Genomic DNA, 3,226 nt, shown 5'->3' with positions numbered 1-3,226 from the left:
GCCTTTACACCAGGTGCAACGTTTGAATCATTCATTAAATGTTTTGCATTCAACTCCACTAGTGGGGGAACGCTTACAGAAATGAAACCATTCCCGGTTATCACTCGAACGCTATGGCCGCGTTTTGTGACTGAGGTTAAATATTTAATATTCTATTTTGTCATCCATTAGGCTACTTGTTGAGCTAACTCTCCTGTCTCTCGAGTCCTCACTATTTTCTAGACTCTGTTTAAGCTTTCAGAGTAGCTGGATGGCTACTGATGCTGCACCTTCTGAAAACAGAAACAGGTGCGTCAGAATGGAACGGTCGCAACTCTAAAGATGTCGCGCACGACAGAGCACCTCCAAAAAGTGTTCCAAGAAGAACATGATGGCGACAACTAACCCCGGACCAAGATGACAGTGGACATCAAAAGACAACATCTCAGGCACTTTGCCGCCTAGCAGACACGTAAGCGAAAATCACTGGGCTGACATAGAACCCAGCCCTCATCCGAGAGCCACCACCGGCGGATTCAAGGCGAACGTAAATGCAGGTTGCCGTAAAACGGGTCTACACAAAGGACCAGTGCTGAGCGCAGGCTAGAGCAGAGGAGGGGGAAGCGAGACATGTTGCTACAGAAAACTAGCATCTTCATCGGAGAGCCATGGAGAACGCGGCCCCATCAAATCACGGCTTAATCTCCTCCAACACATTAATTGAATGTGAATTACAGATAATCGCGGTGGTAAACCAGCAGCACTACCTAAGACCCAACATTTAAGAGGTGAAAAACCCAAATTAGACCCCAAGTCAATGCATGTTGTGGTAGAGAAACCCCCACGGTGGAGTCGGCCGGTGAAGAAGCGCGTTWCCAAAATATGACCWGGGGTGCTTGGACGTGTCTGCAGCAAGAAGACGGCTTCAAAATCTGGCTAGAACCCCGCGAGAACGAAAAACCATTCACCGACTCAGAGAGGGCCCAGAGATGGCGACTGTCCTTGGCTTCACTCTTGTTTSTAACCATTCTGCTCTCTGATCACTTATGGTTCTGCGCCGAGGCGAAATTGACAAGGACCCGTGATAAGTTTGCATTGACGGACATGGGAGTTTACCCWTCTGCAAACCCMATCCCATCATCCARCCTCCATTTAGCACACAGCAGCCTCMGAGAAAACGAATATGCTATTTTTRTAGGGAATTCTACCAAACCTTTGTGGCGACTTGRAACTTGCCAYCRCGATAGTTTATCTAAAAACTGCTTTACTTTTGATGACGCCGAYCATTTGTGCAAGGACCTTTYGGAAAAAGAASGGACCCGGACWGTAAATATAAGTGATTTGTACCTTTCYTTTTGTAATTCYTATTCTCTTTTGGATTTGTTTTAYGGGTCTACGAGTCCGGACAATTTGAACTGCAGTCTTGACGTGMTTATTGATGGCGATGTGGCGAGGTGCAGCCTGTGCGTCCAGGCGTACCAGCGCTACGACCAACACGCCCTGGAGAAATATGAGGAATTTGAGCTTATGACTCAGAAATATGAAACGGATGCATATTCAGTGAGAACATGCATGGATGAATGTAAGGTAGGCTGACGGGGATCGTCCCCCAATCTGTTGGTTTTGCCTAAATAGATGCAGTTTGGTGCCATACAGTCGTCAATCGTCATGGTAACGGATGTCAGATTCAAGGAGATCCTCTGCTCTCTTACCAGAAGGCTCAAACAGGATGAGAAGCATATGGCCTCGTAGTCTTGCATGTGTGTCTTTGGTTGCTTTTTCCACAATTTAGGAGTTTTAAATCGGTTGTGGAATGGAGAATGAGCCAGGCCTTGAGGTGTCATAACTTTCATTCCACAGGCTTCATAATATCACTAGAAATAGGCTATTATTTCCAAGCAAATATCAGCCAGATTTACATGTTAATTCTTTCTGTAAAATGTTGGCTAATATATGGCAAAGACTACAATAGCTACTACTATTTTTCCTATTCATGCATCATCCCGCACCGCACGCAGGTGGTGGTCTTTTTTCCAGTATTGTGCTGCGCATGCGGTGTAGCGGCCACCCGGTGCCAGGTGTTCCGCCATGGCCACTCCACTCCACATTGAGTACATTTTAATAACGTTAATAGAGCACTGGTGGCTTCCATGCCTAATCCGCTGGAAGGGCCTTTTCCCCCGTCGCATTTGGCACCGCTCGTTATTCGCCTGCTGTATGTACCCTAGGGCACTCTTTTATCCGTCGTAAACTCGACAATGGCGTTGACACAGAATTACGACAGCTGCTCTCTTTTCATCACATCATTTATACCTCAAATATGACTATGTGGCCTGGAGGAAGCTCCGACCCTGTAGTATTGTTTTACACTTCACCGACTGGTTGGTCAAGAGCCATTAAAATAGAGGTCTATGTTTCAGTGTGTCCTTGCCATCTCTATTCGGTAATTGTATGCAACATTCACGAGTAGCCTGCTTGGAAAACATCGTTTATAGTGCATTCGGAGCTTTTGGTGTGAGATTTCCTGTGCCTTTTAGAGTTTCAGTATAGAATTGTTGTTTAGTTTTAATGTTATTTTTTTAATAGTCGACAGCCAGACAGCCACCATGGACGTGTGTGAGAGCTGTCCATGGTGCTGAAATCCATTTATATAGAAAGGCGACGCTCCAAGCAAATGGCAGCCAGGCGGTCAGTATTCATGAACCAGTCAGTGACAACAGACAAACAAATCATGATAAATCATCAATTAAATAAATGCATTTGTTTGAATATGACTATGAATCTGTAGGCCCACATAGGCTACAGTAGCACACCTCATCTTATTAATCCACGTGAAAGATCAACAAAACAGAGGGAGATTGATTCAAAATATTTTATTCAGCATTGTGGAAATCGTAAAGTAGCCTATATTGTTGTTGGTTGACTGTTGAAGTGTAATGCTCTATATGCTGATGATGCACCAGTAGATTAGATAGGCCTAGCCTACATGATACCCAAAGCCACACAGGGGGGGCACAGTGTGGGGTTGAGTTGCTCCTAGACACTGATCTTGGGTCAGTTTCGCATTTCTCCCACTAATAGTTAAGGCTAGAATTGGGGGTGGGGGAATGAAAACAGGTGTCTGTAAACCCGACATATGAGTCATGATAATAGTGTGTGTGTGTGTGTGTGTGTGTGTGTGTGTGTGTGTGTGTGTGTGTGTGTGTGTGTGTGTGTGTGTGTGTGTGTGCGTGCGTGCGTGTGTGTG

The 3,226-nt window shown here is 45.4% G+C and overlaps 1 protein-coding gene across 1 annotated transcript in view; it reads left to right on the top strand.

Moving 5' to 3' along the window:
• The first annotated feature begins 314 nt into the window (after positions 1-314).
• The window catches only part of LOC111971040 (NALCN channel auxiliary factor 1-like), a 90,436-nt gene continuing 87,524 nt past the window's right edge, over positions 315-3,226 (top strand). The window contains exon 1 of the mRNA XM_023997850.2: positions 315-1,566. Within this exon, the coding sequence (XP_023853618.1) occupies positions 862-1,566 (705 nt within the window). The 5' untranslated portion in view covers positions 315-861. The remainder of the gene's footprint in view (positions 1,567-3,226) is intronic.

The sequence above is a fragment of the Salvelinus sp. IW2-2015 genome, linkage group LG12 (assembly GCF_002910315.2).
Source record: "Salvelinus sp. IW2-2015 linkage group LG12, ASM291031v2, whole genome shotgun sequence".
Taxonomy (NCBI): Eukaryota; Metazoa; Chordata; class Actinopteri; order Salmoniformes; family Salmonidae; genus Salvelinus; species Salvelinus sp. IW2-2015.
This window is presented reverse-complemented; position numbering and strand designations above follow the sequence as displayed.